Source organism: Paralichthys olivaceus, chromosome 8, assembly GCF_024713975.1.
Source record: "Paralichthys olivaceus isolate ysfri-2021 chromosome 8, ASM2471397v2, whole genome shotgun sequence".
In the NCBI taxonomy this organism is placed as follows: domain Eukaryota; kingdom Metazoa; phylum Chordata; class Actinopteri; order Pleuronectiformes; family Paralichthyidae; genus Paralichthys; species Paralichthys olivaceus.
This window is the reverse complement of record NC_091100.1, coordinates 20462150-20483230: the sequence shown is the minus strand read 5'-3', so window position 1 is coordinate 20483230 and position 21081 is coordinate 20462150. Positions and strand designations below refer to the sequence as shown.

At 41.4% G+C, this 21081-nt stretch overlaps 2 protein-coding genes across 2 annotated transcripts; one reads left to right on the top strand and one right to left on the bottom strand.

The window, feature by feature from the left end:
* Positions 1 to 1222: 1222 nt before the first annotated feature.
* On the top strand, positions 1223 to 10694 carry LOC109627566 (ADP-ribosylation factor-binding protein GGA1-like). The gene is made up of 17 exons (XM_020084162.2): positions 1223 to 1344; positions 1996 to 2080; positions 3288 to 3363; positions 3514 to 3612; positions 4008 to 4131; positions 4941 to 5041; positions 5236 to 5316; positions 5659 to 5796; positions 5904 to 5985; positions 6101 to 6211; positions 6338 to 6466; positions 6823 to 6866; positions 7148 to 7329; positions 7559 to 7827; positions 7958 to 8127; positions 8256 to 8366; positions 8655 to 10694. Exons 1-17 carry the CDS (start codon positions 1299 to 1301, stop codon positions 8763 to 8765), a joined length of 1959 nt encoding a protein of 652 aa, XP_019939721.2. The 5' UTR covers positions 1223 to 1298; the 3' UTR covers positions 8766 to 10694.
* A 1440-nt stretch (positions 10695 to 12134) lies between these two features.
* LOC109627567 (probable ATP-dependent RNA helicase DDX17) lies at positions 12135 to 21030 on the bottom strand. The gene is made up of 13 exons (XM_020084163.2): positions 20643 to 21030; positions 19506 to 19665; positions 19309 to 19405; positions 18927 to 19060; positions 18610 to 18675; positions 18383 to 18524; positions 17536 to 17696; positions 17266 to 17438; positions 17028 to 17138; positions 16864 to 16925; positions 16020 to 16079; positions 13554 to 13790; positions 12135 to 13426 (listed from the first exon to the last, which is right to left on the bottom strand). Exons 1-13 carry the CDS (start codon positions 20693 to 20695, stop codon positions 12927 to 12929), a joined length of 1956 nt encoding a protein of 651 aa, XP_019939722.1. The 5' UTR covers positions 20696 to 21030; the 3' UTR covers positions 12135 to 12926.
* Positions 21031 to 21081: the final 51 nt, after the last annotated feature.

The following is a 21081-nucleotide window of genomic DNA, read 5'->3' as shown; positions in this document are numbered from 1 at the left end:
CCACACCAAAGATAATGGCTGATGCCACCACAGAATCATGTCGGGTCAAACAAGGCAACCATACTTAACAGTCATAAAATATCCATAATGTAGAATGAACACTACCTATTACACATAAGGGATCTATGTTGACAAATATAAATACAAAATGTGCTCTCAATTGTGAGTCTGTGTTCACAATTCAAACAGTTAATCTCTGCTGAAAATATAGAAGATAAATACACACAGAGAATAACATAGATTTAAATCCTCCTTGTGTTTTGTACAGCTAGTAAGAGAGTAAAGCCAGGCCATAGTAATCTTTCAATAAAGAGGGCCTACCACTGTTTTAGCTATGTATCTCTGTTATCGCATTATTGCAAAAGGCCTATCAGAAATACTTGATCTATAGCCTTGATGCTGATCATGGGATTAGTGGACCAGAAATATCCAGAGATAAAGGCTACAGCAAAGAAAAAGATGGAGCTGAAGGCGATTCACATTTCTAGAGCAGAAGGAAAAAAATTTTAATGATAGGTGCAAATTCCAAGCAAATTCATTATGAATTCTTTGAATACAGAACATAGCAGAGATCTGCAACTAAAACAAAACACAAGGAAAAGCCTTCAATTGTAAAGATGGGCAACATGACGGCTCCCTAATGGTGAAGCCAAAACATCTTGACGTCCTTATGGTGCTTGACTGCAGGATGGTTCATAAACCCCATCTCCTCCATGTAAGCGAATGGGACAAGGGCCAAACTAAAAAGTCAGTACATGTCGAATACATTTTTCTGTCACAGTCACTCTAGTTGGTTCTAATCACAGTGCTGTACTTTCAAGTGTTAATTATTGTATTAGGCTTGGTTTTAATTTGTTATTAATATATGATGATACAATAATAATATTACTATTAGTCAAATAAAAACTGGGTGAAACATCGTGATTGACAGCGGAGGCTGGCTTGCGATTGGTCAGCGTGTGTATCAGTAGGACCCATGTGCATATATTTTGGCCTCATTTCTGGACAGTGTGGAAAGCATCATCCATATTTATAGATAGATAGATAGATAGATAGATAGATAGATAGATAGATAGATAGATAGATAGATAGATTACTTTAATTATCCTCAAAGGGAAATTAGGTCATCATAGCAGTCCGGTCCGGTGTGTAGAAGTTCAAAGTTTCAATGTAAATCACATGAAAACTGAGGCAGTAACATATGGCACTGTTGACTTTCCATACCACCTGGACGTCATGCGTCCACGCGATATGTTACAAAAACCACGCGAGACTGGCTGCTTGTTTATTCTCGAAAGATGGCGGCGGCGCCTCCAGAAGAGGTTAGCCTGCAGTCTCGAATCAGTAAGTCAACATTCATCTCTATCCCAGATTAACTTTGAGCTCAAAGACGGGGCACTGCTGAGGAACCCGCGGATCGATGATCGCTCTGCGTCCGCAGTGCTGTGTCTGTGGATCTTTATCTCATGTCATCAAATGAAGAAGTGCTGTTGACGTGGAGGAACAAACTGGTTCAGATAATACGTCACCTTTCCTGCAGCCGATCTTCGGGCTCTTGTTGTGTTCACTGTTGTCAGTGTGAGGTTGGCGGTGATGACACGCTCATTTCAACACCCCAGAGGAGCTGAAGTGTGTGCTAACAGCACCAGTTAGCCAGTTAGCTGCTGATCTGAGACATGAACCCAACCTGAACCTTCCACCTGCACCAGAGACACACGTGTTTCTACACACAGGAGAAGCTCTGCACTGTCTGCAAACAACCAGAGTCTGCAGCACCCGAAGCTGTGAAATCTGTGCAGCGTCTGTCAGTGTGGCGTCAGTGTGGTGTCAGTGTGGGGTGTGACAGGCCTTAGCGACCTACACACTCATATCAGAAATATAACACGTCACGAGACTCAAGTTTAATATTTGTATCTCTCAAACCTCAGCTCTTCTCGTCTGGATAAAATCAAATGCAGAGTTTTTAGTCTCATGTTTTTTTCTTCTTTTGTGCAGACAAGGCCACCAACCCTCTGAACAAGGAGAACGACTGGGACAGCATCAAGGGATTTTGTGACCAGCTCAACAATGAGCCAGAAGGGTGAGATGATGATGATGGTGATGATGATGGTGATGGTCATCACACTATTTCTGATCGTAGATAAAATACACAAACACACCCGTGCTACGCCTGCTGTTGATCTACAGTGCAGGCCACAAGTATTTTGGCAGATGTCTGCCACACAGCAAAGAAAGAACTGTGAAGGAGACATAGCCCTTTTAATAAATAATGCCTGAGTGTTCCAAAAGAATTGAACAGATCCACACGAAGTCAAACTAAATCTTGACATTTGATATTTTGTTGAAACTCTTTTGCCTCTTTTGCCTTTCCCCTCAGCTCTAAGTGTCTCTGTGTAGTTGCTCTGTTCACATGTTTAAGATCGTTGTCCTACTGAAATGTCATACATTGCATTCAGCTGAATCTGAGCTCACACAGAGCTCCTCTGTATCTATTCATTCATTCTGGTGCTGCTGTTGGAAGCGAAATGATCAGTAAATGCCAGTGTCCCACTTCCACGTATCCCCAAGCCATAAAGGAACCACAGCCATGTTTGACAGAGGAGGTTGGTTGTCGATCGTGAGGTGTTCCAATTTTCATTTCTTAATTTGTCTCTGCCAAGGAGGTTATGTTTCCTGCCTGTTTATTTGTTGGTTGGTTTGTTTGGAAGAAAGATTACACAAAACCACAATAAGGAGTTCCATGAAACTTGGTGAAATGATATGGTATGGATCAGGGAAGAACTCATTCGATTTTGATGCGGATCCAGAGAGTTTTTTTTTATTGATGAAAAAGATCTGGCACATTTAGGAACTGATATTTATGAGTGTGTGAAATTAGGTGCAGCTTGATCCAATTTGAGGCGACTGCCATTTTATCTATTGGAGTTTTTGTGACACTTCACTGTTATTGTCTAAATTGAGACTCGATCAACTAAATCCCACGTGTGAGCTGTTTTGTCCATGAACTCATATTGAAATGACAAACCGTTGCCTAGAAATATTTTGTAACCAAGTGTAAAATTAGTTTTGAACACCTGTCATTTACAAAGGGCTACATCCCCCTCTCAGGTCTTTTTAGATTGATCTACAATATTTAAATTTAATCAGAGACTTGGTACTTATTAAATTATTTCAAATTGAACGTGCTGAAGCTCTGAGCTGTTGCCGAAATCATTTGTGGATTTTCTTTTTCTACGTTGCATCTTTATATGTGTGAGTAGAATTAAATATCTGTTTTTATCCATCAGTCCTCAGCTTGCAACCAGACTTCTGGCCCACAAAATCCAGTCTCCTCAGGAGTGGGAGGCTATGCAAGCGCTTATGGTGAGAGATGAGTCTAAGTCTGCACTTGTGTGTGTTTGTTTTGTGGCTAATGTGTGCAAAGGTCTGCAAAAGGCACAGCACATGTTAAATGTTCCCTATAATTGTCTGAAATGTAAAACCAGCTAACTTGAAATTTAACCAACTTCCCAGGTTCTTGAAACGTGCATGAAGAACTGTGGGAAGCGATTTCACATTGAAGTGGGAAAGTTTCGTTTTCTCAATGAGCTCATCAAGGTGGTTTCACCCAAGGTAATAATAGTTGTACTATGTGCTGTCATACTGGTTTGGCTGCATCTGTAAATCCATGAAAAATCTTATTGTTGGCGTTTATTTGCTATTCAAAACAGCAACTACATTCTTCATCACACAGAATAGCTCCAAGAACAGGTTTGATAGCAGAATTTAGAATAGAAAAGTCACATATGTTGTATTTAAGTTGCCAGTTTGTTTGAATATGAAGCTGTGACAATAAGATAGCTCAGCTAGTCTTACATCAGATATGATTTCTATTAGCCAGAGAGTTAGTGTCAAAAATATGTTTCAGTTACACATGGCTGTATCTCATCTTTTTTTATTCATGAAAAAACAATTCACATTTTTTCCATATTGATTTTGAAAATACCTCCCACCTCCTCTCTCTGTAGTATTTAGGTGCGCGGGCTCCAGATCCAGTGAAGAAGAAGGTGTTAGAGATGGTGTACAGCTGGACGCTGAGGCTGCCAGAGGAGACCAAGATAGCAGACGCGTATCAGATGCTGAAAAAGCAGGGTGAGTCCTCCTAATGTTTGAGAACATGACAAATCATCAAGCTAAAGGACTTTTCTCATTTGCTTAATTGTTACACTAAACCTGCTTTCATACGTGCACTAATCACAGGATAATCTCCTGATATTATCTGATGGGGCTGCATGTGAGGACGCAAATGTCAGTTGAGTTGGTTGATGGAGACATTCTCCTGAGTTTTTCCTGCCACCCACACGTAAAAAACAAATCTGAAGATGTCAACTTGGAAAGATTTGGATCTTTATGTGATTCGGGTCGGTTGTTGATGTGCAGTAAACAAAAACACATGATCTTCACAGTGGAATTAGTACGTAAAGTTCTGCCTCCTGCATGCTCTACCCAGACTCCACCCCTCACCTGAACGCTCTGGAGATTTCTGTGTGGTCGGGAATGTGTCTGACTGAGAATCTCGTGCTGAGTCGATTTTATGTGAAATTAATTGTGAAGTCTAGAACCTATTGTGCGGCTAATATGTGTGATGTATTATTCCATATGCTTTCCACACATTGGTTTATTAATGCCATTTTTCAGTTGGTGTCTTACATTTTCCTTGTTTCAACAAATTGTGTTTTGTACTAAGTGCTATGAGTTCTGCTTTTTATGCTGATGGACCACAGATATGAGGAGAATGTAGTGTGATCTTAAAAATAGATTTTCCAACCAAGTGTCAGTTGACCAGCATCGCACGTGTCTCTGACCGACTCGGAGTCACGTAGAGTCCCATGCAGAGATCTTTATGCACAGTGTAAGTAAATAGGCTGTTGACGCTTAAGGTTAATAGCTGTCTCTTCCAGGTATTGTCAAACAGGACCCTGTGCTTCCTGATGACAAGCCCCTCCCACCCCCTCCACCTAGAGCTAAAAGTGCCGTCTTTGAGGATGAAGAGAAATCCAAGGTATGAAGTCCGAGTAGAGAAATGTGGTTTACAATGGAAAGGACTAAATTTGATCATCCTCAAGTCTTGATCCATAAAGATCTTTACCCATCACATCCTTTTGAAATGAAGCTCCTGCTTAATATAGTTAAAGCACCAACAGTTTACTAATTCACATCCTCCTCTCTTTCCTCTGCCCTATCCTGTTTTTGTAGACGCTGTCCCGTTTATTGAACAGCACTCACCCAGAAGATCTGAGAGCAGCAAACAAGCTCATCAAGGAAATGGTTCAGGAAGTGAGTCACCTGCTTTGTTGACCACATGTGCTGTACAGTGTGTGCACGTGCATTGTTTAAAATCGTACTTCATTATAATAATAACTATTAATCTCATGGCAATTTCTTCTTATTATATTGATTTATGCTGGGGATTTAAGTTGCGTACTCGATCTCCTTAATCAAACATCAGCTTGCATTTTCTAAAAAACATTCTTGAAGTTAATAATAACACTCATATACTCTGTGTGTTTTGCTGTGATGGTCTAAAACTGTAATATAGGCTTAATTATCCCTGTTTTTAAATCACGGAACAAATTCAGTCTGAAGGTCTGTGAGAGTTTATCACTCTCTCTTCCCCAGGATCAAAAGCGAGTGGAAAAGGTATCAAAGCGAGTGAACGCCATCCAGGAGGTGAAGGAGAGCGTCAGCCTGCTGAGCCAGCTGCTGGAGGGCTACAGTAAGGAGAGCTGCTCCCAGAGCAACCAGGAACTCATTAAGGTGAGCACAGCTCAGCACATAACATGCTTCAGCTACAGCCTCATGATCAGCCTGGGACTGTTCTGTAGATGTGAGATTTTAGGGTTTTAACGTGGTTCTAATTTCAGGATCTGTACCAGCGCTGTGAAAAAATGAGACCAACACTTTTCCGATTAGCCAGCGATACGGAGGATAATGACGAAGCCCTGGGTTCGTGGCTAGTTTGTGGAATCATATAAAAAATAATTGTATATTTCCATTCTGATTCACTCCAGAGAATGACTAGATAAGCACTCTGATGTTGTTCATTCATTTCTGCTTACAGCGGATATATTACAGGCCAACGACAGCTTGACACAGGTCATCAATCTGTACAGACAGCTGGTAAAGGGGGAGGAGATAACAAAAGAGGAAACAACGATGCCCTCACAACCAGGTAGGTCCATGTTTTTTTAAAGTCAGTGGGATTTGGCCTCCATTAGCTTTTATAGATATGTAACGTATTCGCCAAACCTTTCTGTAGAGTATAAGATCACTGATAGATATTTTCTGTCCAAATCAGGCAGCAGTAGCTCAGCACTCGTAGACCTGATGGGGCTGAACTCATCAGCCAACCCAGAGCCCTCCAACCTACAGACCCTGACTCAGAACGTGGGTATCAGCCTCTTGGATGATGAACTCATGTCTCTGGGTAAGTTCCAGCTCATTGCTTAGAAAAAAACCCTCATCTGGCTCACTGAACATTTTTAACAAGCTTGGAAAGGTAAAGTCAGCATTATTTCGTTCTTTCTACTGGCCGGGGTGAAGGCCGATTGTTTGCGAGCTGGCTTATACCCAGCATCCTCAGGGGCAGACCACACTTGGCCAGACCACAACAAAGCTTGACACATTTCCAGCCTGTTAATAATTAACCTTTCACAAATTCTGACATAAGCACTGATGTTTTTTATTGTGTTGTAAATCATTTTTCAGCAGAAGTTTGTGTAAACCACCACGAAATATGCGATCAAATGTACTTAACCTTTTTTATTGTTCTTGTGTTCTTAGGATTGAATGTAACGGAAAACTACGACTCCCAGAACTCCTTTCAGGTGCAAGTTTAAAGCTTTAATACATTTATGCCAGTATTTGTAGGAGCTGAAAATTGTACCTTTGGTGCCACCAAGTAGAATTATTACAAACTACAAATATAACAAAAGATATGCTATAATTATGACATATATATATACATTGTATATATACATTGATAAAATAATATTCTACAAATTGTGGCTTTAAAGCAGATGTTGATTTGATTCTCAAAACATTTAATATCATCTCCTCCCTCTTACAGCCCCTGACACGCAAACTAACCCTCTTTTTTCCTCATCAGTCCTCTGATAGCACAGAATCAACTGCACCATCGGCAGTGTTGCTACCAGCTGTGGTCCAGACACAGCATGCTCCGCCAGCAGGGGGCTCCACTGCTCCTCCTAAAGCCATGGAAGAGCTGGATCTGCTGGGGAAGACATTAATGCAGCAGTCCCTACCTCCGGAGAGCCAGCAGGTCAAATGGTAAGAGACGCACGGAGAGATGTGGAGTTTATGATCTAGATTTGTCTGATGCATGTATGACTGTGTCAATGCCAGGAATCGAACTCAAAAAGTTCAGTACACTAACACTATCTCTTGACCCTGAAGTTAAACAGTGGTAGCACATGTCGACGGGTGGGACTTGTAACTGTAGTGGACAAACGTGTTTCGTGTTCCTCTACACTCCTGATCATGTTGCTGTTACACACAGGGATAAGATCCAACCTCAGTCCAGAGTCACTTTACGAGATCTCCAGACCATGTCCACCTCCAGCTCTAGACCTGCTCCCCCTGCAAACACCACCTCCTCTGCTCCAGGGCCCACGTCCGGCCTGTCCGTCCAATCAGAGCAGCCCGATGCTCTCTTTCTCTCGAATCTCAGTCTCACAGCTGCTGAAAAGGGCTCATCGGCTGCTGGCGACCTCTATGACAGCATCTCTCTAAGTGACGTCACTGTGCCTCTGGAGTCAATCAAACCAAGTAAGCACAACGAGAACAACAGATCCAAGAGTGACACTGGTTGTGGTCATATATTCAGTTTTCTCTTTACGTCTCCACATCGTATCTCCTTGTGTTTTTTTCTCATTGTGTGTGTGTACTTATATTTCAGGCAGCCTGTTGCCAGTGACTGTATTCGATAAACACAGTCTCCGGGTTTTTTTCACATTTGCCCGTGACTGTCCTCCTTCACGGCCGGACGTGCTGGTGGTGATCATCTCCATGCTGTCCTCGGCCCCCAGTCCTGTCACCAACATCCGCTTTCAGGCAGCTGTGCCCAAGGTACGTTCCTCCTGTCTGCTCATCAGACACGCACTGTAGTCAAAGATGCCATCATGTACCTGCGACTTGCTTGATTTTAAGCCTCTTAAGTTTATTTATGTGTGTGTGGATGTGCCAATGTTGCCTAGGTGATGAAAGTGAAACTGCAGCCTCCATCTAGTACTGAGCTCCCAGCCTTTAATCCCATCCTGCCTCCAGCCGCCATCACACAGATCCTGCTGCTGGCCAACCCACACAAGGTGCTCCTCTTCCTCACATAACATCATTTTATATTGGCATTTAAATTTTGTGTGTCAGCACTTCATCTTATAAATCTCTTTAAAACCCTTTACTGATCTTTTTAAAGTCAGACAGGTTTGTCAGTCTTTTGATACAAATAATCTACATGTGAAAGCACTGTTTGTTAAACCATAATGATACAGAATGCTTTTCTGTGATAAACACAGTGTAAACATAACTTTTTTTTCCATTTGATTTGCTTCATCATCGCTGGTAGCGAAACATCTGAAAGTTTGTTTCTGTTTTAGGAAAAAGTACGTTTGCGGTTCAAGCTGACATTCAACCTGGGGGACAGATCTCATGACGAATCTGGTGACGTGGACCAGTTCCCCCCTCCAAACACCTGGGGAAACCTTTAGTGAAAGAGAGAGCACACTCCTGTCATGTGACCTGCTGCTTCCTTTAGATTTAGGATGAAGTTTACCCTCATCACTAGCAGAGGCCACATGGTCTCAAACCTTCAGTAAGACAAACTGAGAAGAGACCAGTTGTGGGAGCCCGCTTCTACCTTGTGCCTTCCTTCACAGCCTTCCTGTCCTTAAGTCCATCAGCTTCATGCTCCTGTGTTTTGTTGCCTCTTTCTCTTCTTCTATAAATCAGCGCAGAGATATATGATAAATACAGCAAACTGTCCGAAACTTTGACCCCAAAAAAACTAAAAAAACAGAATGTATGTGCATCTGACTGATTCACAAACTACAAGTCCCATGTCATGTGAATTACATGCAACAGCTGGAGTCTGACAATTTCTTTCTCACACCAGACACTGAATCTGAAGCAGTTGTGTGATGCAATCCTTACTTAGGCTTTAACATGTTACATATTTTGAGTATCGTCACAAACTGTGTGTCCAGTGTTTGTTTTGAGTGTTCAGTTTGTTTTCCATCCATCAATACTGTTTCACAGCCAAACTGTCAAACTGCTGAAAGAGATTTTCAAACATGCTAACAACTTTACCGAAAGCAGCCCCCCCACCAATACATTAAAGCTTAGATAAGATAATAGTCACCTCATGGCACCTGATCAGGACTGAAATAATTTTCTTATCCATTGAAGAATGATTATTTATCTCACAGCTTCAGCACAACTTCAGTGTTTTCAAGAAGAGGTGCAACAGTGGATGGAACAGAAAATAGTATTATGCTCACCTCATTCTCATTAAAATCTCTTTTCTAAATTGTGAGAATTACATAAGGATGCTAGAAACACATATTAGAAGTCATACCTCCACCAAGGCCCAGCAGTCCTCTAATGAAACTACATTTAAATTCAATAGATCCAGATTTTTATTTGAATTAACACCACATTGAACACACGGAGACATTGGTCCACTTAACATGCCAGATCTTCTTTTTGTCATAGAAATCTATTAATTATTCTCTTTTCATGTCCCACCCCCCCTCCAAGTTTTGTAGAAATCTGTTAAGTAGTTTTTGCGTAATCTATACAACCAATGGACAGGGGCAAAAACATAACCTCCTACATGGAGGTAGAAATCAATCTAAACCCCCACATTTTGAATCTTTATAGCTGTTTGGGTTAAATGGAGACAGTTCAGAATTTGAGGAAATGTATCTGTAATGCTGTAATAACTAGAAGGACCAGGAGAACTGAATTATCCACAGAGCACAGATAATGGATAGGTACGTTGTTTTTTAAGTGTTGTCTTGGTTTTAATACACGTCATTTATTTGAAAAATGTTGCGTGTCTGAGCTGTGGCTGTCTTTTTACCATGTCTCCATGTCCCAGTTAGCACCGGCAGCGGTGCAGAGTCAGCATGCACAACACCAGGACTCTGAAACTGAAGCAGCGAAATGGAATTCAGTTGTTATTCATATTATGATTTCTACCCGAGCTTCTCCTGCTGTGATGTGTCAGATTGTCTTCTGTGTAAAAGGCCCATGAAGGAAGGGCATGAAAATTTCTGCCCCTTTAAAAATGTACCTTTTTATTTCTGCACTTTTCTTTGTGATCAGTAGATTGTGGGACACTGTTTAACATCATGTTTAGCTCAGGAGCGCGATATGGAGATTATTTTCTTCTTCCTCAACATGCACTTGTTTTGTTTAAATTTTGCACATGAAATCATTCCATTTAGCACAATCTTGTTTTTTTTTTTTCTTTTCTCATTTGCTGCCTCTCTACTGTTGATTGATCCAAAGAGGGACATGTGAAGTCCTGAGCTGACGTCATGTGACATCCAGTTTGATTCTACCACATGTGCCTGAGATGGAACTTTTTGATTTTTGATTTACTCTGTACATATATGTAAACAAATTAATGGTTGGATCTTTGTTTCTGTGTTCATGTCCTCATCAGAAAAAGACTCTTGACAAACACACAACGCATCAAACAATGTTACAGGATCATCTGAGCATTCATGGTCACTGAGTTGAGCGGAACACGGGTCTATGATCACTTCTTAGATCGCAAAGAAGAAAATATGAAAAGATTGCAGGCAGAATGGTTCCACTTGAGATTCTGAAATGCACATTCAATTTTAAACGTGTGCAACTATGGTAGAGAAAATAGAACTTTGGATTTAAATATAGTGAGAGATCAACAATCTGTACACAATGCAACATCCTCTGTCCTTAACCCTCGACTAGGGGAGCAACTTTGCTGTGATATCATTTAACATTTATACTTGAAAATGCTACATGTCATATTGCAGAACACACAGTGCAGGGCCAATGTTATAACACTACAAATCAGCCACTTGATTTGTTTACAGACCAATTTTTTTACTGTTAACTTATCAGTAACAGAAAAAGAGCAATAATGATTAGAAGAGCAGCCTCAGTGATGATCCCTCCTTCATGGTTCGATCAGATTAGGAGTGAGCGTTCATGCTCCCGGTATAATTTGAACTATGCACTAAGGAGGCTGCTACAGGTGTGGCAGGTTTACACGATCCAATTCAGTTCAGATTTACCTTTTGTCATCGCATTAAGAAGTTAAGTTAATTACAGGCTTCACTTCTTCATCCACTTAAATATCATCCTAGTAGACTAAAGTAGCTTTAATGAGGATGATGTTTAAACTGGTCCAGATGTCAACAGAGACTGTGCCTCTTGCATCTTGTCTAAAAGGTTTTGTTAAAGAGAGTGAACTGGATTTAAATACAAGTCTGATGCATTAACTGCCCCTGAGCCACATCACATCACATCAGTTGAAGCCATTAAACTTCATGTCTGGGTTTAGTTTTCAATAGGTTCATTTAAAGATGCAAATTGTTACTTCATCTTTTAACCACCCTGTTAAACCTGGCCTTATGCATGGTCTAGCATGGTGCATGCAATGCCTTAAGAATATATTGATCAGACTGGAGATATAATTGGCCCCCCTGTGTAACTTATGGCCCCTTAATGGCCCCTGATTTAGAGAAACCCGAGGTCCACCCCTGAGTGGGACTCGCCAGAAAAACATGATTAACAACTAATAAAAAAAACTCCAAACTGGATCCACATTTTTCAGTCTGACACAAAAAGACGTTAAAATCAGTGGCAGCAGCTTGGACAGTAAGTGGCAGGACTCCCATCAGGTTCTTTTCCAGCTGTGCTCCTATTGTAAATATAAGCTTCATGCCATTATGTATATTTACCAATAAAAGCGACACATGTACATACTGATGAGTAGAAACCGAGAATGTGCTACAAATGTGTGTTAATGGCAAATAAAGCCGATTATACTTCACCTGATGTACAAATAATTTGATGAACATGGATTCATTCTTTTTTTTAATTAAGAAAACATTCAAAAGTGCACAACAATAATTCTGCATCAGCTGATTTCCTTAATAAAATGATATATGAGTTAAAGAGTTACAAGTACATTTGTTTATTCTGACTTGCTGCAGGACAGGAAACAGTAAATGTATGGATTTAAATCTAAATCAAAAGAGACAGAATTGAAATTGAAATGCATGGCATCAAAACTACTGCAGAGGATTCAAACATTTGGACACTTTGCTTTAAAACAAACCAGAAAATAAATGTAAAAATGTGAATATGTCACCAGACAAAACCTGAGTCTTGCTCCAACTGCAATGATTTAGCAGAACATGAAAAAACATGACTGGAATGTGACATGATCTATTAGAAATGATTTCACCAATAGATAGCACTCATGTTCAGGGAGGCTTGTACATGCTTGTTTTCATTGTAACCAGGTCCTCATACAGCCAATGAAAGGCACAGCTGAGACTAGTGAACGATGACAAAATAATGAAATTATGAAGAGACACTTTTTTCTCCATGAATCAGCACAAGACATGGGACAGTGACACTCTAACTGAAAATTAATATTAAAGCAAAAAGGACCTACAGGAAAATATAAATTCCACATGTAGGGTTTATTAAAAAGTACAAAACATAGAAAATATAAGCCCTTACCTCAGTATAAGCCTTGTCAAATCCCTCGCTCTCGGAGTTACCAAGAGTTGGAGAGTAAAAACAAAGTTACACTGTGAACACACCAAGACGCACAAATTACCTCACTGCTTCCTCCTTTCATGATTCTACTTCCTGGGAGGTGGAGGGCCTGGAGGAGGCGGAGAGGCAAAAGGATATGGCGGCTGCCCCATGAAGCCCATTAGCGGGGGCTGTGGCAATGCAAACTGCTGCGCCATGAGGGGCTGTGGCCCCCCTGCTGGAACAGGAGGAGGGGGAGGCTGGCCAAACTGACCTTGCGGCTGACCCAACTGATCTTGACCTCCGCTGCCTCCTGATTGGGTGTTGGGACGGGAGTTGTAGCCACCGCTGCCGCTGTAACTCTGGTACTGATCTGACCCCGAGTTGTAGCTGTTCCTGCGATCACGACTTCTGTCCCTGTAGGAGGAAGAGGAGGAGGAATTGGAGCGGTCTCCATCACGGCTGCCTCGGTTATCACGGCTGAAGCCACTGCGGCCATCTTTGTTGCTGCCGCCACCTCCACCCGGGTTTATGCGGCGCTCACACTCGTCTTGGTACATTAGGTTGGGGTTGTTGGAGTTGCTGCCACGGTAACGCATTCTGCCACCTGTCAGACACAATAAATGCATAGAAATGCAATAATAGTTTTAAGATCCCTATCTAGTAAATTCTACAGTATGATTAACAAGTATATATATCTCAATTTGAAAATAATCAGTGATGGTTGTTCTTACCACCTCCACCTCCACCACGGCCTGAGTCCACAAGTTGAAGCAGTTTTGGGTTGATGGCCTGTCGGGCCTCCTCCAACACCCGCACAAGGTCTCGGGCCTGCCGCAGGTTCCCCGGGGTGAAGAAGGTGTAGGCCGTGCCCTTGTTGGTACTGCGAGCCGTACGTCCGATGCGGTGGACATAATCCTCAGAGGAGCTTGGGTAATCGTAGTTGATGACGAACTTGACGTCTTCCACGTCTTTGGGATAAAGAATAATTGGTTTTACAGCACAGGGGGAAAGGAAAACAATAATCTCATATTCTGGATGAAGACTTGATCATGATTCAAATCCAAGAGCTGATGGGTTTTATTCTGACAAATTACAATTAATTATTTGAATTATTTACTAAAAGAAGATTGTTAAAATATTATTAAATATTATTTTATATATATACATATGTATATATATATATGTGTCAAAAATCTAAACAAATAAAGTTACTTACCTGCAAAAATCCACACATCCCAGGTTTTATTTCATTTACACACTACTTTAACTAACTTATATCATGAGCATGATATTGAAGCGTAGAGAAAACCATGTTTAGGCTTTATAACCTCCACACCAACATGATAACTGGTCAAAGTGTGTGAAGACAGTCTGTTTCTCATTACAGAAGATGTGGGGCTCTGACAGCACCGCTGATCAAAACGTCTCCCTTGTCCCCTCCATCATGACAGAGTGAAGCTGCTTCATCAACCATGTCCCACTGAGAACACTGCTGCTTTTACTAAATAATAAGCACGATGGGATGTATAGTGAGCTCATGGAGGAGTTAAATGAAAGGGGTGGTGAGGTACTTACCCCCTTTATGTCGTTTTTACAAAGGTAGTCAATCCCCCCTGATCAGTCCTGGTTCACAGGGAGGCGCTGAGGGGGAGGGAGGGGACTCATCCCTCACCTTCTACGAATGCCAGCAACGTCAGACGGGAGCAGAACCGTTTAACCCCATGACACTCACTCACTCACACATACCCACTCAAACACACAGGGCCGGTTCTGTTGCTCTCTCGCCGCATTGCAGGACCCTCCTCAGACCCTGGCCAGGACTGGATCCAGACGAGCCCGTCTAACTCTCTCTCCCCGTCTGTCTGCCTTTTTGGGACGGACCGACGGGCAGACATACAGGCACCTCAGGCTGGTCCCAAGGAAGGCTCGTTGGATTTACAAATACGGGGTAGGGGCGATCGTAGTTAGATCTTAGAGGGGCTTAAATCCCTCTGAAACTAGCCGAGCTTCTAGTTTAACGTGATTGAGGGGGGCAGTGACAGCAGCACAGACTGTTACAGCTGCCGTGTGCTGCCAAACCCTGAGAGGAGAAGAGGGGAAAAAAGAACAAGGATACGGTCATGGGAATTTTGACATGTCAAAGACAATTCACTTATTCCCCCTTCTCACATTTATCCTGCCAACAGCAGACATGTCAGACTAGCCACAGTAGCCTTCCTAATGCCTCTGTTGTTGTCCTGCACATATGCATCTACAAAACATAAAAAAAATCTATCCTTAAGCAGAATAATATCTGTGGAGCAACTACACAATCTATTTGTGAAGAAACGAGTTGTATCAGCAACATCATCGGTTAATACTGAGACCATAAAGGAGACATGAGAAAAGATGTGCAGAAGCGTCTGCCCCACACACCCCTCCTTTCAGGCAGCGTGCCAAAGAGCCCCGGGTGGAGGAAGCTTTTTAACTGCGGTAACAAGAAACAGACTATAAACCAAGTGGACCAGAGGGTCTGCAGCCTCCACACTAGAGGTCACAGTCCATCAAACTGTCAAGTTATAATAATGAGGGGAATCTTTCCACGAAATATGCTGTACATCACGAAATTCTAACTGCTTGTGTTTTCTGTGTATTTTCTCACATTTGATCAACATAATTACTACATATTTTATCCCCCCATAAATTTTGGAAAGTTCAGTGTGAGATGTTCTTCATCAGCTTCATCACCTGAAAGTAATCCAGCAAAGAAAATTCCACACGATATACATGTTTTTCAATTTGTGGTTTGATTTCTATTGTATTTGCAATCTCTATAGACTGATCAGCTGCTACATTAAAATAGGTTTTAATGTTGTGGTAGACTGACGTATATCCATGGCTTCATCTGTAATGTGATTTTCAATCCATGGTTTTACAGATCAGCCACAACATTAAAACTAGTTGCCAGTTTTAATGTTGTTTCTGATCTTTGCATATGAAGCAATAATAGGCTGCTGTCAATGGCTGTTACAACTGCTATATTATTATGTAATATACTTACCCTCTGTCAAAAATAAATCAGCTTAAAAGATGTACAGTTGTATTTGAACCTGTGTAATTCTATTATGTGTAATTCATTATTATTCATTAAAAAACAAAGAAAGAAGAGTATCATGTGGGATTATGCAGCATTAAAATGTACGTAAGAGGAGACGTACCCAGACCACGAGAGGCAACATCAGTAGCGATCAGTATGGGAGCTTTTCCACTACGAAATTCTGTGGAATTAAACAAAATAATGATTTGAATATTAGCAAAAAAGACTAAACTAAAGAGCAAGATGCACATTGTTATCATTCTCCCATCAGACCTCTCAGGTCTGAAGACAGTGGCCTCTCAGTGCTTTTAGTTACCGTGGACCTGTACCTCTTGAATTCTTAACCTTACGACTTAATAATAATAATAATAATAATAATACATTTATGGTAAGACTTTATATACATATCTCAGCACTTGATTGTAATTCATGTACAACAACTTCCTTAATTACCATCAATAAGCAGCAATTAGGAGGTTATTAAGGGAACACTGTATCAATGGAGTAGTTGCAGAATAAGGTCATTAAGAATAAGGCATTAATAAGTGCTTTATAATGACTAGAGCCAATATGCCTCTAATATCCATGCTAATAAGCAACTAGTTAATGGTTGATATGTGGTCCCTAATATAAAGTGTTACCGGATGTGGGGCAATGGTGGTGTGTGTGTGTAACTGTTATGGGTATGTTTCTATACTGTATGCTGCTTTGTTATTATTGCTATGCCACTGTGCTGCATATACAGGAAGTTTTTTATGGAAATCACGTTGAATTTCTTTGTAATGAAATAACTTCTCTTCAATTAAAGTTGCCTTGGTTTACTCAACTCATGTGATAGTTAAAGAGTAGCTTTAAAGCTGATTCTTTTTTACTCCTCCAGACAGATGAACATCAGTTTACACAAGAAACTGATCCACAAAGAAGTGAAGGGGCAGAGCTAGCATTTACATTTGATGTATTCTTACCTGTGAGCACCCAATCTCTTTCTGGCTGGCTCTTGTCTCCATGGATACACATGGCTGGCCATCTACAACACAAAACCATATTATTATTGAACACTCTGAATACCTTCTGTTTTTACTGAATCCAACCTTTAACTGCTCTCATGTTGTTGCTGGTAATTCCTCACCCGTCCCGCCTCATTCTCCTGGTGAGATCATCACAACGCTTCTTGGTCTCCACAAAGATGATGGTTTTGTTTTCCTTTTCAGCCATGATTTCCTCCATAAGTTGAAAAAGTCTGTAAACACACAGAGGCACTTACAGCACATCCACACAACTGAAAGTGTGAGCTCATGTTCCGTAATAATATTACACCAGAGATGATCATGACACAGTGGTGGTCAAACATTTGTGCATTTCCTTACTTGTGGTCCTTTTCAGTCTCCATGCAGACATCAACTATCTGCAGGATGTTGTGGTTGGCGCTGAGTTCCAGAGCACCAACATTAATCTGCACAGAGTCCCTCAGGAAGTCCTCAGCAAGCTGCCGAACCTCCTTCGGCCAAGTTGCACTCCACATCAGTGTCTGTCTGTCGGGCTGAAGGACAGAAACAGTGAAAGTATCAAGGTGATTGTTATGATCAAGATAATAATTTTTAATTCAGTAGTCATGGTAAGTAAGTCGTTCTCCTCACCCTGATTTGATCAACTATCTTCCGAATTTGTGGCTCAAAGCCCATGTCCAACATGCGGTCCGCCTCATCCAGCACAAGGTAGGTGCAGCGACGGAGGTTAGTCTTCCCCACCTCTAGGAAGTCAATGAGACGGCCAGGTGTGGCGATGCAGATCTCAACACCTGTCAAAATAAGATAAACAGTCAATGTTCTGCACTGATGTGTCAGTCTTTGTTGCCATGAATTTAATGAGTTGATCTATTTCATTAACAAAGGCAAGTTCACTGTTCAAAGTTACTTTTCCATCTGAGAAAACAGGTAAAAAAATATACTTGCTGCCATGAGAGGTACGTCAAAATGTCTTTATTGCCTGGAACATGTTTTTTTTCCTTTGAATATTCCACTGAATGTTTTTGCCAGGCAAATCTTTCTATTTTTCCACTTTGAAAACTGTTTGCTTTTGTTATACTCATTTAAACCACAAGAGGATGAAGTGCACCCCGATCGAGTTAGGACTTTTCATGTTGTGATTTTTTATTTCTCCATGAACTCAAACTACATGGTATTTCTTTCCAAGTTAGGAAAAACCCTGCATGTCTTCTTTATGTTGAAATACATTCCAATCAGCAAGGCTATTAATTGCCTATGACTTTCTTTATACTCTCATCCTGAGGTGAGAGTATAAAGAAGTGGACGAATTGGTCAAGTGCAGAATATTCAGCTGGGAGGCCATTTACTGGGCCTTCTGCACAATCACAGCATTTTCTTGTTCCACACTGCAAAGCTGTGTGAGCACTACAAGGGGACGAGTACACCGAACAGGATTTTTGAATAATCCATTGAATGTGAATTCTATAATCATACCAACCTCTCTCGAGGTCTCTTATCTGTGGTCCTTTGGGTGCTCCGCCATAGACACAGGTACTTTTGATACGAGAGGACTTGCCATAATCGAATGCAACCTGCTGAACCTGCTGAGCCAGCTCTCTGGTCGGGGCCAGCACCAGACACTGAGGTGAGGAGGAGGGAGAGTTTACAGACTGACTGAATGCTCATTGATTTACATAAGACATGTTTTCTCAGAGTAACACTTACAATCGGCCCATCTCCCCTCTCCAGATAGGGCTGATGGTTAATGTGCACAATAGCAGGAAGGAGATACTGAAAGGAGCGAGACGACACAAACACAATTAGTTAGATAGTGGGCAGGACAAACCAATTAATTCATCCAAGAAAGGCAGTATTTGGATTATTTTGTTATCATAAGTCTGTCACTTTTCAATTGTAATGCTGTTTCTGATACAGATTTGTTCTTAGCTTTCACTCTAATCTTGTAAAAATGTGCTGTACAAAGATATATATAAAGTTAAGTGTCATCATCATGCAGAAATATGATTGCCAGGTGTCCTTACAGCCAGTGTCTTTCCAGAGCCAGTCTGTGCGATTCCCACCATGTCCCTGCCGCTCAGGGCCAAAGGGAAGCCCTGAGACTGGATCGCTGTGGGCTCCTTAAAGTTCTGCTGCATCAGCACATCCATCACATACTCTACCAGAAAATACAGGAAGTCAATCAACAGCACAGTCCCACTGCCTTACTGTTAGCTAGTACATCAGCAGCACAGTACACATACCACTAGTTCTCGTAAAACACATTTTACTCACATTGCAATATTCTCTTTCATTTAATTAGTCGGGTTTTATTTAATTTCATTATGTATGTAAGTGGCTTCAAAACATAACACTGACATTTTGAAGTACCTAGATGCTGAGGAGTGTAATGTAAGGTTTACTTACGAGGAAACTGCGCCTGGTGAAAACCGGTGACAGCTTTTGGACAGCCAGAGCCTCTGATGGTGATCTCTTTCTTCCTGCGATACTCTTCCATTTCATACTGGATATTAAACCAAAAGGGGGAAAAACATATATGTAAACTTTGTTAATACTTATGAACATTTCTCAGGATATCTTGTGATATTAGATATCAAATTTACCTGACTAATGCGTTGGACCTCTGGGTGTTCAGCATAGAAATTCTTCTCAAATTTTGGCAGCTCGTCCATGTTCCACCTCTTCTTGCGGAGACGCTCACCTGGATTCCCAAACTTCATGGGTGGGGCTCCACCTCGACCACTCATGGCCCCAAACCGTGGCCTGTATAATGTTGATTAAGACATTAAGGCCACCAGAGAATCAGTGTCACTACTGCAGCACTAGCCTTTACCAAAGCAATTATGTGCTGATCATATCTATCTGTCTTTTGGGTTTGTCTGACCAACATGGTTACAGCTGAATCTAAATGCCCAGAAGTCTCTGCACTTACAGACTTGACTGCTCATAACTGTTCTCAATTCCACACAGGGATCATACAAACTTTATGCATGTGAGTGATTTATTAGGGATCTCTATAAAGTCTACAGATTAAAATGAATTACTATAAGAAAAAAATACACTACCTTAATAATATGTATTTGAGACATTTATGTTTCTCATATTTTTTCAAGTAGATTTATGTAGAGAAGCTTGATGCTGAACATCACAAAATGTGTAAGTGTGTGATGATTCTCAAAATGTCTGAGGCGAATGTATTTGTATATTATGTACCTAGTTGTGAATACTTGCATTCAAAACTCTTGTGTTTTATGTATTTATAATGTTTGTCTCTCAATCTTAACTTCTTGCTCAGACTTATGCCTTGGCCCACTTTTGTTGCCTCAATGCCTAACTTGGATTTCAATTGCATTGCATCAGCAATTTGAATTCAAATGTACAAAGAGTGCAAAAAGAGAAATATCATCCGTGGCCACTGCAAATATAACATCAGCGGTCAAATTTTGTGTAGAAGAAACCCAGTGACCTCACCTATAGCGCCACCATCAGGACAAATTTAGACTTTCTTTGACAACGTGACATTTACCCTGGAGCCACATTAGGATACAGCAGAATGACACGCTTGTATAAATGCTCAGTGGTTTGAACGTGTTTACAGAGGAAGTAAACACAAACAGAGGAGACGGTGGTGAGGCGTCAACATGTCCTCTGCCCACACGTCCTGTGCTGTCTCGACGTGAGGGACCGCAGCCTCGCTGCTAAATAACCGTGCTGTTCCCATAAACAAAGTGTAAGGTTACCTGTCTCGCCCACGGTCTCTGTCTCTGTCTCCATAAGACGAGCCTCCTCTCATGTTGCACAAATCCTCTCCGCTGTGTTTGACACGTTCGCTCACTCTTCACGCCGATTATTTGACGCAAAGTTCTGTATTTACGCGCAAAAGAGAGACGATATAAACCTGTGAAGCCCCCGAGGGTTCCTGCGCTCATAGATGTGTGTTTAATGGACGATGATTCCGCTTCAAATGACTTCAGTAAACAAATACTGGATGCGTCACGGGCCGCCTCGCTCCGCTCTTCCCTGCCCTCTTTAGCGACGTAGCTCCACCTAGTAGTTTTGCGTAGCCTCCCCACAGTGACAGCGACGCTACGTGAAATAGTCCGCTTAGTACAAATGGTGAATGCGATTGGTGGAGCTACTCGCGCTTCGTACCCTAACAGCGGGTGGCAGTAGTGGGTG